We start from the raw sequence: 23,123 nt of genomic DNA, 5'->3' as shown, positions 1-23,123 counted from the left end.
GTACGAGAATAGAAACGTCGGTATGCTCAGTCCCAGGTAAGAATACCGTATACCCTCCCACAAAGGCCATGGTCAGCGTCCCCGCGCAAGCGTAATATGCAAGATATGGCTGGAGGAGCCCCTTGTATGGGAGCGAGTCGCGAGTGACACCTGCGCGTCCAGCGCTTTCATGAACCCGGGTGAACGTAAAGGCTACCGCGAAGAAATTGAGCAGCTGCGAAGCAGTCACGAGGGAGACGAACCAGTCCAACACGACGGCAGCTTCGTTGGAAACCTGGAGGAAGGACAGCAGTGCAATGAGCAGGACAAGCAGGACGCAGTAGACCCGGCACGCCGTGCTTGTTGCACTTGGTGAAGATGCGGGGTGCTTTTCCTTCAAGGGCGAGGCCGAACAGGCTGCGGCTGGCGCAGTAGACGTAAGAGTTTCCTGCGCTGAATGCCGCGCCCAGCACCATTGCGTTGACAATGTGCGGGAGCACTTTGATCTGTAACCTGTCCATGGCGACAACATAGGGGGATGCAGCGGCGCCCGGTAAGCCGTTTCCGAAGGCGTCTGACATTGTCGGATCGTTGTAGGGAACAACGATTCCCACGCATAAGCTGCCCAGGACGAAGAAGGCGGTCAATCTGTAGAAGACGGCGTTGAACGCGCGGGGCAAGACATAACGTGGATTTTCTGTTTCTCCAGCAGCCATCGATACGTAATCTGGTCCGGCAATTGTGAAGGAAGCCTAGTGGGGTCATTAGTCAACAGATTCAATGCTACTTTTACAAACAGGGGAATCCTGCAGCAGCTTACCAGAATTAAACATTGCAGGAATCCCAGGAACCGGCCAAGATCTCCAGTTTTATACAACTCAGCAAAGGCGCCGGGCTCGCGCCAGTAGCGGAATCCATATCGATCGCCCAGCGGGTTCCCACCAAGCATGGTGATGAAAGTGAAGATGATGAGACCAATGATGAGAAGCGCTTTACCTAGCGCGAGCCAGAATTCAGACTCGCCATACCACTGCACTGCAAAGAAATTGATGACACTATTTTTTCCCCAAACGGAATCATCCTTAGTATCCAGTTTTACTACCCAAAAAAAAAAATGGTGGGCCTACCCGTAAGCCACCAGCACGATGGTAATGATACCCGCCACAGGGACAACATCGCTCCAATAGTGGATAATGACATTGCAAGCCACAATCTCAAAGGGGACCATGGCCGCCTCGAAGACGAAGAAGTTGTATCCCGTAGCCACGCCGAAGGCCTCGTCGACATAGCGGCTGGCGAATCGGATAAACGGTGACGATATAGGCAGATATGTGACCATCTCTGCCATAGCTGTATTATTTTTTTTAGTTTTGTTTTTTAGCCAACCAGTCGCAAAAAAAAGAGGGGGGGGGGGAGGGAAACAGAATCGGTTTTCCTCCTTAAATTTTATAAACCAATCTTTTCTTTTCTGTGGGATAATACGTGGAATGGAAGTAAATATGGACCAAATGTAATAAATAGTAATAGGGGATGTGGAGGTGGAGGAAAAAGGGGGAGGGGGGGGGGGGGGAGAGGAGGTCCGCTCCTCTCAGCTGTGGTCCTGGGAAAGGGGATGTAGACAGCGATACAAATGTCGCATTGTTGGGGCATCATTTTGCTTTCTCCAAGGTTCTGATCTGATATATGAGGCAACATGGCTGCATGGAAGAAAGTAAAGTAAAGAAAAAAGGGCGTGCTTGGGCAGGATAACAGATGTGGAATATTTATCTGCAGTTTTTTTCCGGGGTTTTCTTTTTGGTTGCGAGACGCGGGGCCATAAGGGCTGAAAAAGAGAAGACTTCCGGGAAGAATCTTACATATGGTGACGGCTAGGATGAAGGAAGACCTATTGTAGAGATGGAAATGAGATTCATATATGCAAGATATCGTTAACAAAAGCCAGAGGGGCAAAGGAAGGGGGGTGAAATGGAAATGCAGGAGAAATTTCATTCAGTGATTTTTTTTTCTTTTTTTTTTTTTGTCCCCTGTTTAAAGAACGAGAACATCTGCTATATTTTAATACTCAGTGATGCAACAGAGGCAGCCTTCTCCTCTACCTAACTGTCATTTTTTTCTTCTTTTTTTTCAATGTCCTGACTTTCTCCTTCTTCTGAGAGAAGCTTCAGTATCATAGATTTCAATACTCAATCTCCCACACTTACCTCGACCCTTTTGCGCTTCCTCCCTCGTTTGTTTCCCTCTCCTGTTCCAAGTAGCCATCTGATGCACAAGAAGCAGACCCTTTTTTGAAACAAAGGAAAAAGAGGGAAAAAGAAAAAACAACCTCTCGCCAAAGAGCAGCAAGGCAGAAGGGGAAAAAAAAAAAAAAAAAAAAAAAAAAACAAAAGCCCAGACTTACCACAGCGTGAACGCAAGAAACAAACTCGCAGGGCCGCCATTCATCAAGCCCTTCCCAATCTGCACGTAGAGCGCCGTCCCAATCGTGCCTCCAATCCCAATCAGCTGGATATGTCGCGGCTTTAGTTTGCGGTGAGTTTGGTCGGCGGAGCGTTTCAGGGACCCGGCCTCGTCGGTTGAAGAGGCATCGTTTGAGCCAGTGAAAACCGGTTCGAGAAAATCGGTGTAGGGTCGTTTGCGCAGTTCGCCGGATGGGAACTTTTCGACGTCAGAGGATCTGGCTGTGGGGTGCGCGATGTTCTCAATTGAGATGGGAGCGGATTCTGGAAGGCCCATTTTTGAAGTTTGAATCTGCTGCGAACGAGGGCTAATCCGTCGTCTTCTGTCCTACTCTACGGACTTCTTGGAGAGATGGCAGAGGGCAAAATGTCTTTTTTCTTTTCCTTTTTGTCTTTCTTCTTTTTTCTTTTTCCCTACCTTTTACCCCTGGGACGAGTGGGTGTGGCCTTATACATGCTTCTTAAAAGGTTTAAGGTTGCGCAGACTTCCGGGAGAAGCCCTACCTGTCAGGCGAGGTGGAAACATACAAGCAGCAGAAAGACAAGAAAGACAGAGGAGGGGCACATGGACGGGGAAATAGACGAATATATAATACCTGGAAAAGAAAGGAAAGGAAAAGAAAGGAAAGGAAAAGAGAGAAGAGAAAAAAAAAAGTTAACTTTGAGTGCGATAACAAGCACGAAGCTCGGTCGGTTCTACCTGACAACCAAATTCGGGATCGGGATTGGCCATTTGAGCTCGGCCAAATATCCAAGTATCCAAATCGAAAGAAGCCGGACTCGTCGTCGTGGGGGAGGGACTTTGCTAGGTAGGACAGCTTTTTCCTTTTCGGGGGGAAAGAAGAGACGAGACGAGAGACGTTATATGGCGTCATACAACTGCTAACTTTGCATGGTTGAGCTCATGGTTAGTAGTTAGATGATGATTCCTTGCCGTCAGACCTCCTCTCTCCTCTCTCCCCTCAACCCTCAACCCTCAACCCTCTCCCCTCAACCCCGGATCCCGGTTCAAAAAGAAGTGTGACAAGATTCCGAGTGCGAGGTTCGGGGGAGTTTTAAGTAGCCACGGCGGACAACGCACCCCTAGCCTCTATCTAGTGCTTGGGGCGCCGCCACAGCCACCCACCCGGCTCAATGCTTAGTTAACTAACTAGCTGCTAGGAAGTGAAGCTTGTCAAGCTTATTTTCTTTTAGCCTCGTCCTTGTTTTCGCGGATCCCTTGCGAACTGGCCAATGAATCTTGGGATAAGTTCTCGTCAACTGCGACTGTGTGTGTTGTTCGAAGAGAATTTTATCGCCTCTACAGACTACAAGTCGCGTGTGGGACTGAGTATCTATAGCTAATTGCATCCGTAGAATTGATGGTAATATCTCCCATATATAGCAATCTCTTCTACACAGTTTTATATCGCCAGTCAGAGATTGGAAGAAAACAAAAATTGGTTTGCAATACAACAAAAAATAACCCTTCTTTTGGCTTGAGGCTTAACTAGTTCCCTCTGCCACCAACGCATATCTACAGAGTTCTATAGTAGTCACATCTAGCAAGGGATGAATCAGGGCCGTACGGCATGTTTACTACTGGTCTCGCAAAAATGGTCTGTTTTCTCGGGAATCCGGAATACATTGTCCCTGAGAATGTTGCATAAGTCCAGAGTTACCCCGGGCTCGCTGGTCAGAATCGGACCTGACCGAAGCCGTGAATTAACGGAATACCTTTTGTCTATCCCCGCCAGCGGCTGTGTAAACGAAGTTTTGAGGGCCTTCTCAACGGAAGCTTCATTTCGTGCTATTCTCTTGCCATATGATTAGCGTCCGTCATGTTTTGTTCAAGTTTCGCTGCCTCCTTTTGACTGCTGTTCTGCTGAGGAGGCCAATGAAAGCATGTTTTGGAGGAAGGTTCTTATTCAATCGCGAGTTCGGTCTCAAAGTACTCAAAGTATATATATATATATATATGTGTGTGGTGGTGGTGGTGGTGAAATCTTGATCCAAGGTCTGAAAGAAAAATCCCGTCACAGCCACGCAGAATTTCAATATGCTCGTGAATAAATCCGGGACGACAACTTCCCCCCAAGCTGCCTTTTTCCTTCTTGGCTAACAGAGGTTAAAATGCCAACCTGAATGCTTTCGGAATCAGCGTGAACCCGTAGCTCTAGCGGCAATGAATGCTTCAGGAACGGATACGTCGCAAACCGGACTGACCAGACCCGGCATTTATGAATGGGCTGGGGCTAATAATAATTCGGAGTTTGGGAATAAAAAGACGAGTGCTAGGCGTTGCCGTCTCTCAATCCAGAGTTGATATTCCGTAGTTCGATCCTTTTCACACGGATGGCCGATGGACCTTGTTTCGTATTTATGCCAACCACCTGAATGGGAGGATGACCTGCATCGGCCATTGGCCTGGTTTCAGCATCAGATTTATATGCAGTTGTATAGATTCCGTTCCAATAATGTAAATATATCTCATCTGTGGTGTCGATGAAGTTAAATAAATATCCCGCAATCCACGTGATGGTGTCCCCCGCCAAAGAAATATTATCCATGCGGAAATCGTCACAACCGGCCCTGGGCAAAGCATCCAAGCTTTCAAAAAAATCAAGAATTGTATAGCCAAGTTCAATAGCCAGTGTCCCGAACGTGGCACCTAGCTTGCGCACACCGCTTAACCCTCTACCGCCTGATCCAGCGAGAGCCTAATTCCCTCCAAAACCCGAACCGCTCCACAGAGAGCAGTTAGCTAGCTATACCAACGATCAACACGCGCGGGGGAAACCAGGAAACGAATATACCGCCATGACGGGCAAAGGGATTATGTCGAAGGAGGCAACGAACCTCGATCCGCCAAAGGATGATCCAATTTCGGTAGAGGAGCTAAGCAAATCAGACGGTATGCAGAACACATCGACTGGGGATTAACAAGCCTAACTACCGCCGTGATAATCGTGATATCGCCGATTGTTACTCGTTTTCTTTTCGGTGTTTCTCTTTGTCTTTTGTTACTCCTTGAAATTTTTCGGGCTCTCACTAGACAAGATAGATAGATGAGACCTACGACTGAATTGGTTAGGCTGATCTCCGATAACTTCTTGCTAGGCACTGATCCAAATCGCCCGACTCTCGTTGCGATCAAGGGCGTTGTCTTCAACGTTTCTGGAAACCCTGCTTACGGACCCGGTGGTAATTATCACGGTATGGTTTCTCCGTAGCCTGCTCTTTACTATGTGGATGGCGTATATATATATGACAAGACATCTTGTGGACAAGCGCTAAATCGAACACTTCTTTCGTCACATAGTATTCGCTGGAAAGGACGCTTCGCGAGCTCTAGCTTCATCTTCACTGAAGCCAGAGGACTGCAGACCGGAGTGGCACGATTTGCCTGACAAGGAAAAGGGGGTGCTGGAAGAATGGTTTACCTTCTTCAGCAAGCGGTACAATATTGTGGGGAAGGTTGAAGGCGCTACGAATACCTAAGACGTTCCTGCACAGAAAGGGGGGTGAGTAAGGGGAGATAATCCGAGGGGGTCTCAACGAATGAATGACTTTTTTTTCTTGTAACATTTTTTCTCTTTTCCTACCAGATCTTCCTCTGGTCATAGTCGCGTCTGGTGAAGGGGAGTAGGACTTCTCCTTTCTTTTCTCATCTTTTGTGTTTTCATGAATGCATAATATGGGTAACTCTACAAGTTCCTGATCCAGATATATGTATACATTTCAAGCGACGTCATTGAGTTGCATTCCAAAATTGAGCTACACAGTGTGCAGGAAGGGACTCAAATCGGTTGAAGATGTTAGTATGTATAGAACAGGCTTATTTATGTGCAAGCTCATGGTGGGTAAATTTGCATTGCTCCGAATCTCGACGCCTGCATATATAAGTAATATGAAACAAACTACAAAGCAGCGCAAATAAAAATGGCCCAATCAACGAATGTTGATGGGGACATCGGTTAATTCACTTCCTATTCTTCCTCAGCATCCTCTTTTTTGCAATGATTCTGTTTCTCTTCGCTATCTGGTTATCCTTCTCAGGCTTGGCGTCTTTCGCATTATCAGCCTTGTTTGCCGCTATCGGATTTGGATTACCTTGCCCAGTAGCGCCTTCAGACCACTTTCGCTTCATCCCCTGCTTGGCAGGGAAGCCGGGCTTTGAAGAATCTCGACGATTTGGGAATGCGTTCTTTTGGGGACGTGCCTGCTGCCTCCCGCCTTCGTCGTCATGGTTCCGCGATTTTTCCTCCTTCTCGTGCCTCCGCTTGACAACCTGCGCGTTCTCGATCGCAAACTCGACAATGAGCCGTTTCTTCTTCTTGTCGGGACCAGCAACTGCGTGTCCGTTGAGCCATCTAAGTCCCATCAACGCAGAGCGGTGGGAGTAGTATTCAATGAATCCGTATCCGCGACTACGTCCAGCTCCGCTTTTCTCGTCAACCTTACTACCCTCTTTGCCTTCGAAGACGACTTTGGCCTGCTTGATGATACCCTTCCCTTTTGCCCTCCGCAACTTGTCTTCTTCCTTCATGTCATCAGTACTTCGGTGAAGCTCCTCCTTTGATAATGGCTCACGCAGACCGCCCTTCACGTCTTTCGCGAAGCCGACAACTGCCTCTCTCGCAAGGGCCTTCAGAGCCTTGGAGTCGATGTTCCGAGGTATGTTACGGACAGATAGACGGGTAAGGCTGATGTGCAACATCGGATTGCTTTTGATGAGTTTCTGTCGTTGTTTGGCGCTTGCTTCTCTCATTGCAATCTCCGTCGGTGAGAGCTGTTTGTAGAGAGGGGAATTAGATGGGATGGTACCCTCAGAGAGAAGGAATAGTCGTCGTTTGTCTTTATCGCGAGCCTCCCTGCGCGAGCTGCCCTCGGCCTCAAGTTTAGCGGCCTGGGATTTGCTCACGGCGAGAGATAACTGTAGAACCCGACCATCCATTGTATATTTACCTGAAGGGTCTTTGTTTTCATCTTCAAGCACTGAATGTTTTATGGTAGATATCTTGGCCTTAGACTCTTCCGCCCGCGGTAAATCTGTTCGTTTAGGGGCATCACGAAGACAAGATATTGCGTCCTCGTGTTTCCAAAAGCAAACAAAAGCTGTTCCTCTTGGCCGATCTGTTTCCGGGTCGACCACAACTCTGGCATATCTTAAAGGCCCAAATTGAACGAAATGTTCGTAGAGAGTTTCATCTGTAGCACTAAAAGGCAGGTTGCGGATAAAAATCGTTGAAGCGTTTCGTTCATCTTCAACCTCCTCATCCATTTCTTCATCTTCATCAGCATCTGCCATAGAAATATCGTCTTCATCCTCGTCCTCATCCTCATCCTCTCCCTCCTCCTCCAGCCCACCATTCAATTCATCATCTAGAGCGGATTCATCTCCGTCTTCCCCATTCCCATCATCGTCATTATCACACTGCTCCTTCTTTTTGTCCTTCCCATCAGCACCTTTGTCCTGGTTATTTTGCAATTCATCCCAAACGCTCTTCTCCACCGCCCAATCAACAGCCAGGGTCCTTCCATCAATCTCCTTGCCGTTGACAGCCTCCAGCGCCTTCTCAGCGTTTTTCCTACCCCTTAATACCACAAATCCAAACCCAGAATGCTGAGTACCTCTTTTCGGGATAACCGCGTGTTTGACCTTGCCAAAGCTTCGAAAAAGGGCGGCTAATTGGTCCGGTTCTGCTATGCTCCATGGCAGATTTCGGATGATGAGTTTGGGGGGCTGAGCTTGGAGTTTTCGATTTTCTCGCTCTTGTTTCAGGTTTGAAGTAGACACGCTTTTCCCCCCCTTTTCGTCAATCTCTCGATGGCGTGGCTCAGCGACCTCAATTTTGAGTTTCTTCCCGTCAAAAACCGAGCCGTTGAATTCTTCTAAGGCCTTCGCAGCATCTTCATGGTCCGCGAAAGTGACAAATCCGTAGCCTTTCGATTGTTTTGTCTGAGGATCTAGAACGACGGTAGCATGTTTTAAGGGGTATGATTGCGAAAAGTACTCTGTTAAACTCTCTGTCGTTGCCGATGCAGGGAGGGAGCGCACGAAAAGTGTTCGGCGAGATTTGGTTTTTTGCTGCGAGGAAGCCGCAGCATCACCATCCGCAACCGTCCCAGTTTGTTGTTCTGTCGCTGGGACCCCTCCGTCCTCCTGGAAGCTCCCACTGTCTGATAGACGTCTTCTTTTGCGTGTTTCTGCCATACTTGGGGTTTTTGCCAGCTATCTGGGAAAATCTTGATTTGCCGAAAATTAAACTTCAGTTGCAAAAACTAAGGAGCGGGTAGTTTTGGGAATTTTAGCCGCGCGTTTAATTGGTTGTCACCTCATGTTCATTGGTAGAACTCGCCTATAATATACGCCGCATATAATGTTGACTAGCAAGCTCAGTCTTCAGCTTCCCAAGCTAGGATAAAGGGCCGCAGAAATCAAGTCTGTTTTCCTATATCTCGGAGGCTACATACTGTTGTTCCTGCTTTACTCTCTTGAACTTCCTCTTTTTAAGAACTGAGCAGTGTTAACAGATCACGAAACAACATGGACGACGACTTTGGTGATATCCCAGAGTTTGATGAGTTGCTTCAGCCAAATAAATCTGATAAAAGCCTACCGCGCTCTGCTGCACCAACAACCTCAGATCAACGACCCAAAGTCCAGCAACCCAAACCCCAAGCACTCCCAAGCCGATCAGGCCCTTCTGCTATTCTAGTTTCAGCAAGGCAAAGAGGGAACCCAATTCTCAACCATGTGCGACACATACCTTGGGAATATGCAGACATTCCCGCAGACTACGTCGTGGGGAGCGCGACCTGCGTCCTCTTTCTATCGTTAAAATACTACCGTTTGCACCCTGAATACATCTATGCGCGAATCAAGGGCCTGGCGGGAAAGTACAATTTACGCATTCTTTTAACTCTGATCGATATTCCGAATCACGAAGACAGCCTTAGGGAATTATCAAAGACATCAATCGTCAATAATCTGACATTGATTCTATGCTGGTCTGCGGCTGAAGCAGGGCACTATCTGGAACTTTTTAAGTCTTGCGAACACGCGCAACCGACTGCTATACGCACGCAGCAATCACAGTCATATAACGAGAGCCTAGTAGAGTTCATTACTGCTCCAAGAAGTATCAACAAATCGGACGCGGCAAGCTTAATATCAACATTCGGGAGTTTACAGGCCGCCGTCAACGCTCAGCCAGAGCAAATCAGTGCAGTTCCAGGATGGGGGGAAAGGAAGGTCCAACAGTGGCATGATGCTGTAACAGATGATTTTCAGATAAGGAGGACCGCCAAGCGGAGGGCAAAGCCGCCTATAGATAATACCAGAGAAGCTAGGACTCTGGAAGAGGATTTTACTGAGGAAGAAAGTGCGTTTCTCGCTGCTCATAACGAAGAAATCGATCGCGATGCGCCAAGTCGGCTGTCCGCGAATGCCGGACGCCAGATTCACAAAAATCAACGGAAGGGTCTAAATGATACAGAACTTGAAAACCTTCCCTCAAAGGAGGATGAATCCGAATCAAGCATACGCCGCTCAGATCAACACGAGGAGCAGTTAAATGATGGTGTCATGGCAGCGCTCGCTAAACTTCGAGAGAACGGTGGCTGAAGCCGAATCACGGCAGATTTCATGTATACCCAAAATCATATCGCGTTTGCGATGAACGTCTGTATGGGAGCCCTGGCATAATTCTGTTTGAGTTTGGAACCTGGCATTGGGACTCTGATATCATAGGTCGTTATCAGATGTTGTCTTAGGGTCGGGAAGTTGAATGCGATTGAACGCGCGCAATCACCGTAACAGTCAAATTAAAACACCACATTTAAGAATTCGCCATCGGAGGCAGAACTAACAAAGACAAGATGAAGAGTCTACATGGATAGTGTACATTTAAGCCGTTGTACATGTACAGTACATGTACAAATAGGTAGGAAACCCCAGATAGCCTCACATATGCAAGCCATGAAATATCCAGCTCTTTGGACATGTCCGCCCCGCCATGACCTTGTCCCTTGAAATACTTTTTTGTTTTTTCCTCCAAAATTAGATTAGATTAAGTATCCAGCAATCTCAACAAGTCACATCAGCGCCGCCATGATTCCGGTTTCTGCCAAGCGCTGCGCTCGTTTACTGCGTACATTAACCCTCCACTTTCCAAGCGTCTCCGCATTCCTGGGGCTAGCGCTGCCACGTGACTCTCCCCACAGCCGGGATATTCTCCACCTGTCCCAGTCGGGAAATCGATCTTGAGCTTCATACTGGCCGAAAAAAAAAAAAAAAAAAAAAAACAAACGTCAACCATCACTATTATTCTACCCTAATCACATCGGTTTCCCACACCTCTGCCTTAGTGGTTAGTGATTTTCCTTGCACCGGTGGCCGTGCCATCTCATGAACAATCGTATGTCAACATCTTCGTCCCTCTGTGTAGCTTTCATAGGCGTGTAATTGGACCATATCTCCTACTACCTTGCCCAATTAATTAGCTTAAGCTCGTCTTTGCTAACACTTAGTTACCCTGCAAGATGGCATCATGCGGAAAGCTATTGCCACGGGGACTGGCCAGGGGGATGGCTCTGATATCTCGACCCCTTTAGGTAACAGCAACCGCTTGAGGGCCTCTGGCGCGCCACGCGCCACTCCCTGTGCTCCCCAACATGTGCCGCCGAGTGCTGCAGCGAGATCGGCATCCAGCAAACCGCAAGGAGGTACCAACAAGTCTTTCGAGTTCGTTTTGGTCACGGACTCAGAGTCCAGAAAGCAGGTTCGACGCCATGCGATGCGACAGTATATGCGCCAGCGGCGTCTTGACGGCATCGCACGCCTGGAATCAAGTCGCGCTCAGGTTAGAAGTTGGAACGCGGGCAACACTTCCGCAAGCGCAACCCTTCTTTCGCCGGCTTCGTCGAGAATTGAGTCGCTAGATAAGAATGAGAAGACTGTTGATACCAAGAATACCCCAAGTGATTGGAGTCGGGATCGTGTCGTTTCAACTGAACTACACACACCTAAGCTAGATGATGATGACAATATGACAAACGATACTGATGAACATATGTCCACATTCCTCCAGGAGATTCATTCTTCAAACCTCAACGTAGTGCCAGGTTCAGGATATCTAGATCCTTTTAGCAGCTACCCGTTGAAATTGACCCGACCTGATCAAAATCTGATACACCATTGTGAGTGGCCCTGCCTCAGCTTTTGATAGATGTTACTTGCTCACGTTTACATTAGTCGTCACCACATACCCCATGATGATGTATAAAATGGGCGATGCGTATCAAGACAACCCAATTAAAGGGATATTCCATCACTTGACTTTGCACGACCCAGTCCCATTCCAGGCGATGCTCGCCATTTCCTCAAAGCACCTAACTGGTGCGGCGGGTCAGAATGAGTCTGTTCAATCGCTGACTCACAAAATGCGAGCTTTGAGGTTATTAAACGAACGCCTCCAGAGCGACGTAGGCGGAAAGTATGATGGTACAATCTACGCGGCTGCAACTATGGCCGTGATCGAAGTCAGCATTACCTCCGTTTTAAGTTCTAGCGTTTTTATTGTGCGATTCTGATTTATTACAGAAATGGTCCAAGGACCCAGCAGTTGAACGCATGCATCATCAAGGCATCCGGCAAATAGTGCGACGCCGTGGCGGTATGTGTGGTGTGAGGGCCTCCAGCCCTTTCTTAGAAAGTGTCCTCTATTGGTATGCACCTGTTGGAGGTTATAATTTGAATTGGTCTGCAATTTGATGGCTGAATAATCTTCATAGGGTTGATTTCAGCAGCGCTCCAAGGGCTATCGTGGGAGCTAGCCTTCCTTGGACTGGCGATATACCTGATACGGTACCTTCGAGTCTGCCATACCTGTCTTCCGAACTTCATATTCCTCTGACTCCACTCCATCACTCTATGGGTACGGACCCGGAGGAAATATCGAGTGCATTACGAGCGTGTGAAGATTTCCTAACATTTTTCTGCTCTCTCGATGAATTACAACTTTCACTTATTACTAGTGCGGTCCCTCCTTCCCAAAGCTTCCATCATCAGGGTCAAGACTTTCAACGGCCGAGGCTGAATCTTTTTGACCCGTCAACACCTCTATATTCCATCCTTACCACTCTCCCTGATTACGATCACGGTATCCGTGACATTCGCTTTATCGATGAGTATTCCTGCATGGCCTGTCTACTTTATCTCAACATTGCGTTGTACGACTTCTATTTTACCTCACGTAATTTTGACCACTATCTTGAGTGGGTCACAATGGAGCTCAAAAAAATTAATCCACATTCAACCCCTAGCATCTCGTCACTGCTATGGGTATTCTTAGGACATGGAGGGTACATGGCGAACGAACCTGCAGATAAAGGAGAGCGAAGCTGGTTCGTATCACGAATGTTGCGTGTAGCCAAGAAGCTCGAGTGGAAACGAGGTGGGACATCATGGGACAATCTACGCAGTACCCTGCTTGGGTTTTTAACCACGCACGTGGAATGTGGAATCGGGAGCTATCAGATTACCGAAGCGGAAACGCTCGCCCGACAAAATCGTCCTAGCTTGCGATGGGATGAAGATGAAATGCGGAGAGACATCTTAGGGCCGTTATACACTGGCCCTCCCGTTTTTTCTATGGATCCCAATCCTGAAAATATGAACCACACACTGCTTCCATTAACAGCTCCTGATTACGAACCGTCAAGCTTCAAATTATGATAATTTGAAACGACCAGCGATATACCTTCCAACGTGCGGCTTTCGAATGCCGATTTTCCTATTTAGCATGTTCTTATCTCTGATTTCGTTGTCAAAAGATGTTTAACGCGTGAAGGATAAGGGAATGACATGTACAGTGCATTATTTTTGATCTGCCCTCTCGTTCTATGTGTCATTTATAATTCGCTGGCAGGAGTTCTATAGTGGCTCAGCAACACGACCCGTGATGCCTCACGATAAGTAACGATTTGATTCCCCCACATATTCGCACAATCTTTCCTTTTAGGATATGGATTATTTTATCGGATATTTTTGAGATTAGTTTATGTGCATATGGGTGACTTTTTTTTTGGACTTTTCGTGGCAATTGATTAATCTTTATAAAAAGGCAACCGGTAGCTCAGGTGCATAGTGCAGTTTAACGTTTCTTTCAAAAGCAGTGAAGTCCCTTTGCTCCTTTTGCATGTCCTGCGTTCTAGCATTGCGTTTTGCCTTGAGTCTTTTTATAGGTTCAAAATATATAGGTTTCAAGTTCTACGAGTTTTTGCTTCGCACTTTGGAAAAGGAAGAAAATGAAGAGATAACACCTGCGCACTTCTTCGTATCATTCTTAACTTGTTATTTTCAACAGATATGCATTTTTTATCTCATTTTGGTGTTGCCCCTGAAAGCCCCGCCCTCCGCCCTCCCAAGGGCGCTGCATTTCTTCTGCTAATTCCACTCTACACTTCATCTCGGAAAGTTTAGAGGCGATATTCTACTCATATAAAAGCACTTTAGAATGATTCTATTAAGTTTTAGTATTCTACTCTACACGTCATATTATAATAGAAATTATAAAGTATTAAAGTTGCGTCTACACAGATATCGACTCGTCTCGCGATTGAGCAAGCGGGCGTGCAAGTATTTTGTGTATGGTAGGTTGCAGGTGAGCTGTAAGAAGGCGGAAAGAACAAAGGTGAAGGAAATCTCAGATATAGTATGACATTCCGATCTATATGAAGGGAGAAGAGATTAACCTAGGTGTTGTGCAAAGATTAAAATAAAAAGGGAAGAGAAAAATAAGCAGGGATAACTAGAGGATATGGACAAAGAAAACGAGTAAGAAATTAAACAGGACGCTATGAAACGACCGAGGCCCCAATCTAGAACCCATCTACCCCTCTTTATGCGGAATATTTTGGTCTAACGACTGTGCCAGACACATCTCGTAATAAATCCCCTTCTTGGCCAACAACTGTGCATGTGTCCCAGATTCCAAAACCTTTCCTCTTCCGAATACAAAGATCACGGAAGCATCTTTAATCGTCGATAGACGATGTGCAACCGCCACCGTTGTCCTGCCCGATGACGCCTTTTCCAACGCTTCCTGAACTATCTTTTCAGAATCTGTATCAAGAGCAGACGTTGCTTCATCGAGCAGGAGCAATTTCGGCTCACGGATTAGCGCACGGGCAATGGCGATCCGCTGCCTCTGGCCGCCAGACATCTGTGTCCCCCGCGAGCCGCAGAGGGTGTTGAAACCGTCCGGCAGGGAGGAGATGAAGGTGAATGCATTTGATTGGTGAGCTGCCTCCTCAATCTGTTCTTGTGTTGCCTCCGTTTCTAAGCCCATGGCAATATTTTCGCGGATACTGCCCTGGTACAGAGTCGGTTCTTGTTGAACGAGAGCGACGCCCCGGCGATATTCGCGTGGACATAGTTGGGAGATGTCGTGCTCGTCGAATTTTATGCAGCCGGAGCTGGGGTCGTAGAAGCGTTCTAGAAGGGAGATTATGGTAGATTTACCGCAGCCCGATGCCCCGACAAATGCAGCAAAGGAGCTTGGTTGGATCTAGATTTTCGATTGGTTCGGTTAGATAGATGTATGTTGTCGATGGTAAACAAGGGATAGACTAACAGTAACATTTATTCCGCGAAGCACACGAGCGTCTGGGCGTTGCGGATAAGCAAACTCGAGATTTTCTAGTTCAAGGAGACCGTCCCCGTGCGGTTTCTTGTTGAGATCCGGATCGACCGAATCGTCACGAGCTTGGATCTTAGGTTTGAGACTGCGCAGCCAAAATATGAAATTTCCCGCGATGTGGGCATTTGTTATACCTTTTAATACAGATTCAGCTGCCAGGTCCTTACAAAAAAAACAAGGTAGAATCGTAGTTAGAAGCAGGGTGGCTTACTGGTAGTATATGCGAAAAACTGAGCGGCCGCTTGCCCGCTGAAAACAACTCCGATGAAGATGATGAAAAATTGGCTTGTAGAATATTCTCTAAAAGATACAAGGCGACACCCATACCTGAAGGAAAATATTGCTTAGCATTTCGCAGCCGACATAAACGAGAGGAGATTTATGCATTTAAAACGCTTACCAGAACCCGAGGCACATCACAAGGAATTCAATCGACTGTGCCAAACTATACCAAAGCATTGTCCATAGAACGTTCCGTATGGAGCCCTTGACAATTCCATTCATACTGTCATGGTACTTTGTGAGAATATGGTTTTCGAGTGCCAATGACGCCACGGTTCTGATAGATGAGACGGCTTCACTTGCGAGTGCTGCACTTTTCGCAAAACGATCGCCCGTAAGAGATTCGAATTTCATTTCAAGTCGGATGCGAAGATACCCACAGATCAGCAGAGCCGGCAAGCCGCCGAATATGGTGACCAGTGCTAATTTCCATCCGACAATAAGTGCAAGGATACAACTCGAGACTAAATTAACGACCACGATTAACATTAGGGGCATGTTAAATCCCATGAGGTCTTGTAGTTGTGTCGGTTTGGTGGTCAAGCTGGAGGCTAAAGAACCAACAGCATTTTCTGGCTTGTCGAAGAATTCCATATCCTGTCCGAGGATTGTTTCAAATATTTCCGAGCGAAATCGGTGGGTAACAACCTGCCATTGGAAGTTAGCAATATGCATATGGAGAAACATCTTGCTTCAGTCTTCAACGAACCTGGGCAATACGATTTGAAACATATCCCAGCATGAAGTAAGCCAACAGGTTTCCGATTGCGACAATAAAAAACATGAGAGAGAAAAAGTCTCCCCTGTCTACCATGGCTAGGCCCTCAAGTGTGAATACAGAAACCAGACGCGAGAACAGAATTGCATGGGCAGGGAACGTTATACCTGTTGTCGCAAAGTTAGATCAAGGCTTTGAAGGGGGCAACGGAGTGATGGATGTACTTACCACCCACGACACAAGATATCACGACAAGAAAATACTGAAATCTCGTCCCTTCTTGCTCTCTCAAAAATACGAATAAGCATTTCAACAGGCTGTGCTTCATCGCATAAAGTGGGCGCTCAGATACCTCCGCGGGGGCATCCGCAGGTCGTATGGAAGATTTGGTTGTCGTTGTTCGCATCAACGAGATACGACGCTCCGCTGGCTTAACAGATTCCGCTGCCTCAAATCCTTCTTCCCCTGGTTCACCATCTGCTTTGCTGCCAAGATCCTGAACACCGACAAGATGCGCGTATGCGCCGCCAGCTGCGACCAGTTCATCATGAGTCCCTTGTTCAATAACTTTGCCCGCTGCCATGACCGCAATGTTATCCGCGTTTCTGATTGTAGCAAGCTTATGGGCTATGACGATAGTGGTGCGATTTTCGGAGACCCTGTCAATTGCTCCTTGAACAGCCTTCTCCGCGTGTGGGTCCAAAGCACTCGTTGCTTCGTCAAGGAGAAGGACCTTCGGATTAGATATTATACTCCTAGCAATAGCGATTCGTTGTTTTTGGCCTCCCGAAAGCATGCTTGCCCTCTCTCCAATTTCGGTGTGGTAACTCTACCAGGAGTCTCAGTTAAAGTTGAAAATAGTTTTCTTTCCTGAATGGGCTTCCTACCTTTGGTAATTCCTCGATGAAGTCATGGGCGTTTGCTAGCTTACAAGCTTCGACAACAAGCTCCATCTTCTCGGATTCTGGCATGTGCGCTGATTCTGTTCCAACCAGGCCGTGACAAACGTTTTGGTAGACTGTTCCATTGAATAAAACGGGTTCCTAGGGTAATTAGCTCATATTCCAAATATGTTCGGATGGTAGGATATTATACCTGTTGAACAAGCCGGATCTTCGTCCGAAGCCAATGGAGGTTGAGTTGATCAATGTTTTGACCATCGAGAGTCAAGGTACCGCTCGATGGGTTATACCAGCGCTCAAGAAGTGCAATAATTGTGCTTTTGCCACACCCGCTTGGACCAACCAATGCAGTAGTTTTGCCAGCTGGAATATGAAGGTCTAAGCCGGTCAGAACGGGAAAAGCAGCCCGCGAAGGGTAGGAGAAATGCACATCCTTGATTTCGATATCTCCGTTCAATTCGGTTGGGCGAATACCATCCTCCGATAAGGGATCAATTTCAGAGGGGCGATCAATTGTTTTAAAGAGCTCTGAAGCAGCGGAAGCTGCCTTACTGAAAGCTATGGTATGGGGAGCCATTTGTGAAATTCCACTTGCCGATATGATAATGGAAAACAATACCCTATGTTTTAGGTTAGCGAGAATGTGGAGAGCAATCAAGTTGAAGGAGGTAGGGGATAATTTACGTACGTGACTATAGTCCCGGGATCATCAATTTCTCCTCTTGACAGAAATCTGACCCCCTGCCAGAAGATTAGACCAAAGGCGGAGTAGGTACAAAAGAATTCGGTTGAGAACAGGACACCATAATTGGGAGACTTCTTGTTCCCTTCTAGATGCGCAAGCTGCAGGTACTCATTGTACGATTTCGCCAAACGCGGCTGCGCCCAAAAGGCTTGAACCGTCCGAATGCTCGAGAAGGCTTCTTCCGCCAATGCACCAGCTTTGTTGTAGAATCCTAGCACTGTTGCTTCCTGCTTTGTATCGACCGCGATACAAACCCCCATAGTCACGATGATCACTGGAATAATACATATTCCGATCAAGGTTAACTTCCACTGGGCAACGAAAGCTATAATAAACCCAGCAAAGAAGGTCGAGGTGGCTTGAACGGTCAAGGCCAGCTTCTCAGCAATGCCCTGATTAACAAGATTCCCGTTTGTTGTTACATGCATTGCGGTAGCCCCTTGGTTTGAGGAATCAAAAAAGTTGACATCCTGGCGGAGGGTTTTTTCCAGGAAGTCCACACGGAGAGTTTTGGTAGTTCTTATTCCAGCAATCGTAATAGCCACCTTTAAGACGTCAGTATATATATATAGGTTTGTGTTGTGTGATCGAGAGCAGATGATATACTCGTACCGTGAAGATATAGGTCAGAACAAACTTGCCAACAAAGAGGTATATGAACCAAAGCCTTTCCTATGATTAGCTCTAAAATGTCTCCCGATTTGGACAAAACAATCAGAACTCAAACTCACGCAAGCTTGTTCACTTCTGAACGGAATTCGTCTGGCGATGCCATTCCCATAGAGAAATCCGTAATAGTAGTTACAAACCCACCGAATACCAGGGTCATCAATGGCATGGCAGCGCCAGCTGCGATGGCTGCGATGAAAGAAACACCATAGAGTGCCCAGGAACTTGAGTCCGTATAGGAAAACACCCGCTATTATTTTGTTTCTATATTAGATCTATACAGACAGAGGTTGCCATAGATGGATGTTACACGGATGCTCACAATTAAATGTCCCATCCCCCCCTCCTGTGACTTCTCCTCCTTGGTCTCGCCATCCGAGCTTTGTGCTGACGACGGCGGCTTTTCTTCAGGCGACATGACGAAAAAGTCGTTGACATTCGAATTGAGAGCTATGCTGGAATTTCTGAATGTCAAATCTGGGGTTCGCCTATCTAAATATTTTTTTTTTTCTCTGCCCAGTGGCTCTCGCCCTCAAAATGAAGCTAGCTACGGAAGCTCTAGTCACCAGGCAACATTTTTAATTTTCTTGTCACGGCTCCCACCCATAGAGCTACGGAACCCGAGGGCAGCGCGCACACGCGCTGTCTTGGTCCAGATGATTAGACCAGGGATTCTTCATGGGAATGGAAAGATATGTTTCCGTCTCGTATTTGGCAATTTCAAGTCCCGGGGGCAGCGTCATAGACCCTCTCTCTCTCTGCGCCAGTTTGCTGGTTACATGCTCCCCCTTAACCAAACACGAACAGCGACGTTGTTCTTAGAGCCTCCTGAGTCCGGAATGACTCTCGGCGTCCAGACCACCCCGGCCCGAATGTTCCTCCACAGCCAATCAGGGCCTGGCAAGGCAGCAAATCGCCAAGCCCCACTATGCCGGTTTTCGACTCAGCCTCAGGTGTCGGCGCCCGCGGGACCCGAGATATCAAAACCATCAAAACCCTCCCTCCACAGTTCCAGATTGGGTGTGTGTGACTGCAAAACCAGAATCATGCTGGTGATTCTTGCGATTTGCGATGGTCGGCCAGCTTCCCCTGTGTTCTCTGATCGAAACGTCCACAGCTAAATGAGACCACCATGCATAGTATATGCCGAAGGACTGCTCTGCCTGGCTTGAGCTAACTGGCAGCCACACTATCAAGCAAGCTAGCAAGCTACCTGCTAAGTTACCCTCCCCGCGCGTAAGGGATCTGGGCCTGGAGCTTGACCCGAAACCCCCATAGCTCTATTGTTGTTATTGATAAGTTATTTATCCCCTTACCATCAAGGGAAAATGGAAATCGACAAAGGCGATGTGCCGCTCGGCCAGGAGCCTTCCGCCTCTCGTGCGGTAGGTACTCTCACATGTATTTGCGGAGACATGCCCCTTCGTCCCGCTTATAGCCCCTCCTTATACTTATAATAAATCCTCTTCTTACGCTGTACCTCTGCGGGGTCAAAGTAAAAACTGGAGTTTTGCAATACCTCCTGCTAACAAGGGGAACAAATACAGTGCGACAACTGCCGCATTCGAAAGGTTGGTCGATTTCAATACTTAGTTCAATATCATAATATAAAAGACATTACATATGCTTACCTAGTTGCCTTGCTTCATGAAAGATTAAATGTGATCGGGGTGCTCCTTGCTCCAACTGTCGAATTGCAAAATCCGTCTGTCGAACCTCTCCGCGGGTGAGGGAACAGCGACAGAGGGTCCTGATTTCACATCAATAGTATGCTATTTTAGAATTTTAACTTTTGTTCTCCCGCTGGGTACTTGATTAGGTACTTATATATTCCGAGCAAATACTAAAAGCGAGGCTTGAACAGTGAGAAAAAGATCGAAATCATAGACCAGCGGCTAGCTGGAATTGAAAATCTCCTGCGGGACCTTACCCTCAATCACGGTAGCAATAACAAGTCTCCATTGCAACTACTACAACAACAACAGGAGGAACTGCGATCCCGCGTGTCCAGTTCCAATGACTTCCACGAAGAACGCAAAGAGCAGAAACGGATACCATCACAGGCAGCAACTGTCCCTGCCACGGTATCAAGCGCAGAATCTACCCATAGCAACACGACAAATCCTGAGTTTGAAGGAGAACCGTCCATGAGTGCACATTCCGCGCACGCCAGCGAGCTGTTTGAGAAGGTGGTAGTGAAAACACCCCTTGCAGAACATAGTCCGGAGATGATGCATGCGCTCGCAGCCCTAAAGGATATTGTTGAGAGACAGAAGCTTCCTTCTTCGGTTCATACGTTGCGGTTTGCAGGACAAAAACCGGCTTCCACCCATGCTGATCTTTCCAAGCTGGAGATGCCGCCGCTGGAGGTGGTGCTGGCTGTACTGAAGAATGCAAAGGGTGTGCTTTCAATATTTTTGCTCTCCATTATCCATCTTATGCGCGGAAATGGCATAGTTACTAATTGATCTCAGCATCGCACCCCTTTTTCCTCCTGAATCTCCCCTTCCTCGACCTCCCTGCTATCACCAAATTCTGCAAGGACTTATACTTCTGTACAGAGGAGTACTCTGCCGCCCACTTTGCCATCGTAAACTGTACGCTATGTTACATGTTTGAAGAGCTGCATTATTTTTTACCAGGCTCCCACCACCGGGACGACAACCTCCGCCGCCATGAACAACAGGTACCACCACCGCCGGAATTAACATCCCTGATGCCTAGCGGTCTTGCCCACTACTCCAACATGTGTCGCTCAAACTTCGAAACAGCCCTCAACACCTTCGACCTGTTTCTCCAGCCGTCTTACGAAAACACTCAGGCCTTAGCCCTAGCCGCCTTCCATGCCACCGAGGCCTCCAAGCCATCCCTATGCTGGGCCTTCGTCAGCGCTGCTGCCCGCATGTGCCAGAGCCTAGGATATCACCACAGCGTCTCCGGCCCAGGCGTCAGCGAAAAGGAAGAATATCAGAGAAAGTCCTTATTTTGGTTTATTTACGTACTGGATAAAGACCTAACATTATCGCTTGGCCGTAGCTCAACACTGCAGGACTACGATATTGCCCTTGACTTTCCAAGTCCGCCAGAAGATCCCAAATTTGGTCCCTGGTACTCGATGTATGAGGTGTGGGTGACGTATGCGAAGGTTGCAGCGCAGATATTTGAGAAGTTGTATTCGGCGAAGGCGTTATCGGAGAGCGCAGAGGTACGGGCGGAGAGAACGTACAATCTAGCAATGGAGGTAGAGAAGTGGAGAGTTGGATATGTTCCGGTGAGTTTTCGATCTTCTCGCCCCTCTCCGGCGAAAATCTCGTTAGCCCCGGTGTGATCTCCTGGTTATATTTACTAAATCCTGCATCCAAAGCAGCCAGACTCGGATCTCACAGCCTACCACGCCACATTCTTCCGCTACGCTTCCTCCATGGCCGATCTTTCCTACCACCACCTCCTCACCATCATATTCCGCGCAAGGCCTCCACCCCCACCAGAGCACGAAAGTCAGCATCAGCACCAGCCCCAGCACCAAAACCAAAGCCCCCCAAAGGGTTCCACCTATCTTGATCCCGCCTGCGTAAACTCCGCCCGCAGCGCCCTGCGCCTGCACCAACAATTCACCGTCGACTTCCAAAAGGCCAGCGACTATCTCTTCAGAGGATATATCGTCTGGTCGCTCCTGCACTCGCCCTTCACGCCCTACTTAGTGCTGTTCACGCACACGATCGCCACAGCGGATCTGGCCGACCTGAAGCTACTGGGGGAAGTCTCCAGCTCGCTGGAGTCAGCGCGCCACATTTCCGAGGCGGCGGACAGGCTTTGTAAGCTCTGTGCCGTGTTTTATCAGGTTGCGCGGTTGTATGTTGATGTAAGGATGAGGGAGGGGGGGGTGGGGCAGGGGCAGGGGCAGGGCCAGCAGCAGCAGCAACAAGGACAACAGCACCAACAACAGCAGCAGCAGCAGCAGCAGTTCCAGCAGCTACAGCAGCAGGGTGCTAATGTTAATCCTGGTGCTAACTATGGGGATACTGGTGTATCAGCGATCGACGACGCGACTGCATATGCTAGTCAGCAAATGGACATGCAATGGGGCGCGGATGAAGTCGATAGCTATCTGTGGGAATTGGGTTTCGGCCCTCCGGCTGGAGGAATGATGAATAATAATATCAACACTGGTATGGGCAGCGGTAGTACGCTAGGTGTAGCAGCTGGCCAGCAGGTACCAGCTGATGGTGCAGGTGTGGGGGAGATGATGCCTCCGACGCTGCAGGATTGGTTCCGTGGGAATCAGTATATGACAGGATTGCTGGAGTCTGATTTATAAAAGGGGCTGGTTTACCTTTCTTTTTCTTTTTCTTTTTCTTTTTCTCTTTTTTTTTTCTTTTTTTGGGTTTTTTTTTTTTTTTTTTTTTTTTTTTTTTTTTTTTTTGCCCTTTGGGGCGGGCGGTTGGGTGGTATGTAGGGGAAGGGTGGTTGACTGTTGATGTCTCGAAAATGGCTATCACAGACAGACAGACAGATATATTATTACACTGTACATGTACATGTACATTGGGCGGATCATGTATTATATGTATATACCGTAGAGTTTCGTGAGCGCCACCCCTTCTGCTCAGTACTATGAACGGAACAGTGTCGGGATATTTGAGAGGCGCAAACGAACGAAAACATGGCTATGAATGAAGCTCTTCT

The 23,123-nt window shown here is 47.7% G+C and overlaps 7 protein-coding genes across 10 annotated transcripts; 4 read left to right on the top strand and 3 right to left on the bottom strand.

Moving 5' to 3' along the window:
• Positions 1–72: 72 nt before the first annotated feature.
• Positions 73–2,712, bottom strand: BDBG_06209 (general amino acid permease; the record flags this gene model as incomplete). Its single annotated transcript, XM_031722506.1, has 6 exons — positions 73–192; positions 243–731; positions 800–1,034; positions 1,107–1,329; positions 1,836–1,864; positions 2,378–2,712. 6 exons carry the CDS (start codon positions 2,710–2,712, stop codon positions 73–75), a joined length of 1,431 nt encoding a protein of 476 aa, XP_031579754.1.
• A 1,985-nt stretch (positions 2,713–4,697) lies between these two features.
• On the top strand, positions 4,698–6,688 carry BDBG_06208 (progesterone binding protein). The gene is made up of 3 exons (XM_002622982.2): positions 4,698–5,328; positions 5,535–5,630; positions 5,737–6,688. The coding sequence occupies exons 1-3, from the start codon at positions 5,235–5,237 to the stop codon at positions 5,913–5,915; spliced, it is 369 nt and encodes a 122-aa protein (XP_002623028.1). The 5' UTR covers positions 4,698–5,234; the 3' UTR covers positions 5,916–6,688.
• BDBG_06207 (ribosome biogenesis protein Nop4) lies at positions 5,934–8,690 on the bottom strand. Its single transcript, XM_002622981.2, has one exon. It carries the CDS (start codon positions 8,629–8,631, stop codon positions 6,397–6,399), a length of 2,235 nt encoding a protein of 744 aa, XP_002623027.1. The 5' UTR covers positions 8,632–8,690; the 3' UTR covers positions 5,934–6,396.
• On the top strand, positions 8,665–10,698 carry BDBG_06206 (DNA excision repair protein ERCC-1). The gene has a single exon (XM_002622980.2). It carries the CDS (start codon positions 8,965–8,967, stop codon positions 10,042–10,044), a length of 1,080 nt encoding a protein of 359 aa, XP_002623026.1. The 5' UTR covers positions 8,665–8,964; the 3' UTR covers positions 10,045–10,698.
• A 3-nt stretch (positions 10,699–10,701) lies between these two features.
• BDBG_06205 lies at positions 10,702–14,248 on the top strand. 3 transcript variants are annotated; one of them, XM_031722505.1, is made up of 6 exons: positions 10,702–10,837; positions 10,962–11,618; positions 11,674–11,960; positions 12,022–12,146; positions 12,213–12,650; positions 12,744–14,248. In XM_031722505.1, the coding sequence occupies exons 1-6, from the start codon at positions 10,828–10,830 to the stop codon at positions 13,153–13,155; spliced, it is 1,929 nt and encodes a 642-aa protein (XP_031579752.1). In that variant the 5' UTR covers positions 10,702–10,827; the 3' UTR covers positions 13,156–14,248. The 3 variants fall into 3 exon arrangements, with proteins under 3 accessions (XP_031579752.1, XP_031579753.1, XP_002623025.1); XM_031722504.1 differs by having other exon boundaries at positions 12,213–14,248; XM_002622979.2 differs by having other exon boundaries at positions 10,702–10,789; positions 12,213–13,956.
• Positions 13,791–19,336, bottom strand: BDBG_06204 (multidrug resistance protein 3). The gene is made up of 12 exons (XM_002622978.2): positions 18,760–19,336; positions 18,500–18,687; positions 18,381–18,435; positions 17,712–18,313; positions 17,217–17,643; positions 17,009–17,164; positions 16,350–16,950; positions 16,113–16,288; positions 15,522–16,051; positions 15,333–15,448; positions 15,056–15,255; positions 13,791–14,989 (listed from the first exon to the last, which is right to left on the bottom strand). Exons 1-12 carry the CDS (start codon positions 18,853–18,855, stop codon positions 14,312–14,314), a joined length of 3,825 nt encoding a protein of 1,274 aa, XP_002623024.1. The 5' UTR covers positions 18,856–19,336; the 3' UTR covers positions 13,791–14,311.
• On the top strand, positions 19,199–22,800 carry BDBG_06203 (the record flags this gene model as incomplete). Of its 2 annotated transcripts, none has more annotated exons than XM_031722502.1 (6): positions 19,199–19,822; positions 19,985–20,008; positions 20,092–20,204; positions 20,302–20,837; positions 20,912–21,708; positions 21,802–22,800. In XM_031722502.1, the coding sequence occupies 6 exons, from the start codon at positions 19,766–19,768 to the stop codon at positions 22,753–22,755; spliced, it is 2,481 nt and encodes an 826-aa protein (XP_031579751.1). In that variant the 3' UTR covers positions 22,756–22,800. The 2 variants fall into 2 exon arrangements, with proteins under 2 accessions (XP_031579751.1, XP_031579750.1); XM_031722503.1 differs by having other exon boundaries at positions 19,766–19,822; positions 21,805–22,800.
• Between the last annotated feature and the right edge of the window lie 323 nt (positions 22,801–23,123).

This window comes from Blastomyces gilchristii (genome assembly GCF_000003855.2).
Source record: "Blastomyces gilchristii SLH14081 genomic scaffold supercont1.15, whole genome shotgun sequence".
NCBI lineage: Eukaryota > Fungi > Ascomycota > Eurotiomycetes > Onygenales > Ajellomycetaceae > Blastomyces > Blastomyces gilchristii.
This window is presented reverse-complemented; position numbering and strand designations above follow the sequence as displayed.

Excerpts from the sequence above, each read along its gene's own strand:
- BDBG_06208 (XM_002622982.2), top strand. The coding sequence starts at position 5,235 with ATGACGGGCAAAGGGATTATGTCGAAGGAGGCAACGAACCTCGATCCG. Across the intron at positions 5,329-5,534 it reads GGAGCTAAGCAAATCAGACG|GCACTGATCCAAATCGCCCG; the intron begins GTATGCAGAACA and ends ACTTCTTGCTAG. Across the intron at positions 5,631-5,736 it reads ACCCGGTGGTAATTATCACG|TATTCGCTGGAAAGGACGCT; the intron begins GTATGGTTTCTC and ends TTCGTCACATAG.
- BDBG_06207 (XM_002622981.2), bottom strand. The coding sequence starts at position 8,631 with ATGGCAGAAACACGCAAAAGAAGACGTCTATCAGACAGTGGGAGCTTC.
- BDBG_06206 (XM_002622980.2), top strand. The coding sequence starts at position 8,965 with ATGGACGACGACTTTGGTGATATCCCAGAGTTTGATGAGTTGCTTCAG.
- BDBG_06205 (XM_031722504.1), top strand. Across the intron at positions 11,619-11,673 it reads TCAAAATCTGATACACCATT|TCGTCACCACATACCCCATG; the intron begins GTGAGTGGCCCT and ends CGTTTACATTAG. Across the intron at positions 11,961-12,021 it reads CAACTATGGCCGTGATCGAA|AAATGGTCCAAGGACCCAGC; the intron begins GTCAGCATTACC and ends GATTTATTACAG.
- BDBG_06204 (XM_002622978.2), bottom strand. The coding sequence starts at position 18,855 with ATGTCGCCTGAAGAAAAGCCGCCGTCGTCAGCACAAAGCTCGGATGGC. Across the intron at positions 18,688-18,759 it reads GGGGGATGGGACATTTAATT|CGGGTGTTTTCCTATACGGA; the intron begins GTGAGCATCCGT and ends ACAAAATAATAG. Across the intron at positions 17,644-17,711 it reads GATCCCGGGACTATAGTCAC|GGTATTGTTTTCCATTATCA; the intron begins GTACGTAAATTA and ends CCTAAAACATAG.